This window comes from Eimeria mitis, genomic scaffold, assembly GCF_000499745.2.
Source record: "Eimeria mitis Houghton genomic scaffold, Emh_scaff2099, whole genome shotgun sequence".
Taxonomy (NCBI): Eukaryota; Apicomplexa; class Conoidasida; order Eucoccidiorida; family Eimeriidae; genus Eimeria; species Eimeria mitis.
The window spans coordinates 800-1,239 of NW_013570422.1; the positions used below are offsets into that span (position 1 = coordinate 800).

General features: G+C 39.3%; 1 protein-coding gene across 1 annotated transcript; it reads left to right on the plus strand.

Moving 5' to 3' along the window:
* Window positions 1–135: 135 nt before the first annotated feature.
* On the plus strand, window positions 136–348 carry EMH_0048620 (uncharacterized protein; the record flags this gene model as incomplete). Its single annotated transcript, XM_013496421.1, has 1 exon — window positions 136–348. The coding sequence occupies one exon, from the start codon at window positions 136–138 to the stop codon at window positions 346–348; it is 213 nt and encodes a 70-aa protein (XP_013351875.1).
* Between the last annotated feature and the right edge of the window lie 92 nt (window positions 349–440).

The following is a 440-nucleotide window of genomic DNA, read 5'->3' on the forward strand; positions in this document are numbered from 1 at the left end:
TTTATTTATTTAATTATATATTTTTATATTTACAATAGTTTAGGTAGAAATCCCGCAGCGGCTGCACATTCGCCAGGTACTGCAGCACCACATTAAGGAAGCAGCTCCCCCCCCCCAAATTCATCAGCCCGATTGATGGTTTCTGTTATAAAAAAAAAAAAAAAACACACACACAATATACAGATGCAGCAGCAGCAAAAGAAGCAGCAGCAGCAACAGCAGCAGCAGCAGCAGCAGGAAGTACAGATGCAGCAACAGAAGATCGAGCAGCTGCAACTGGTGCAGCAGCAAAAGGTGCAGCAGCAGCAGCAGCAGCAGAGCAAGCAGCAGCAGCAGCAACAGCAGTAACAACAAACTCAGAGCGAGGCGGCAAAATAAATAAAATAAATAAAATAAATAAAATAAATAAAATAAATAAAATAAATAAAATAAATAAAATA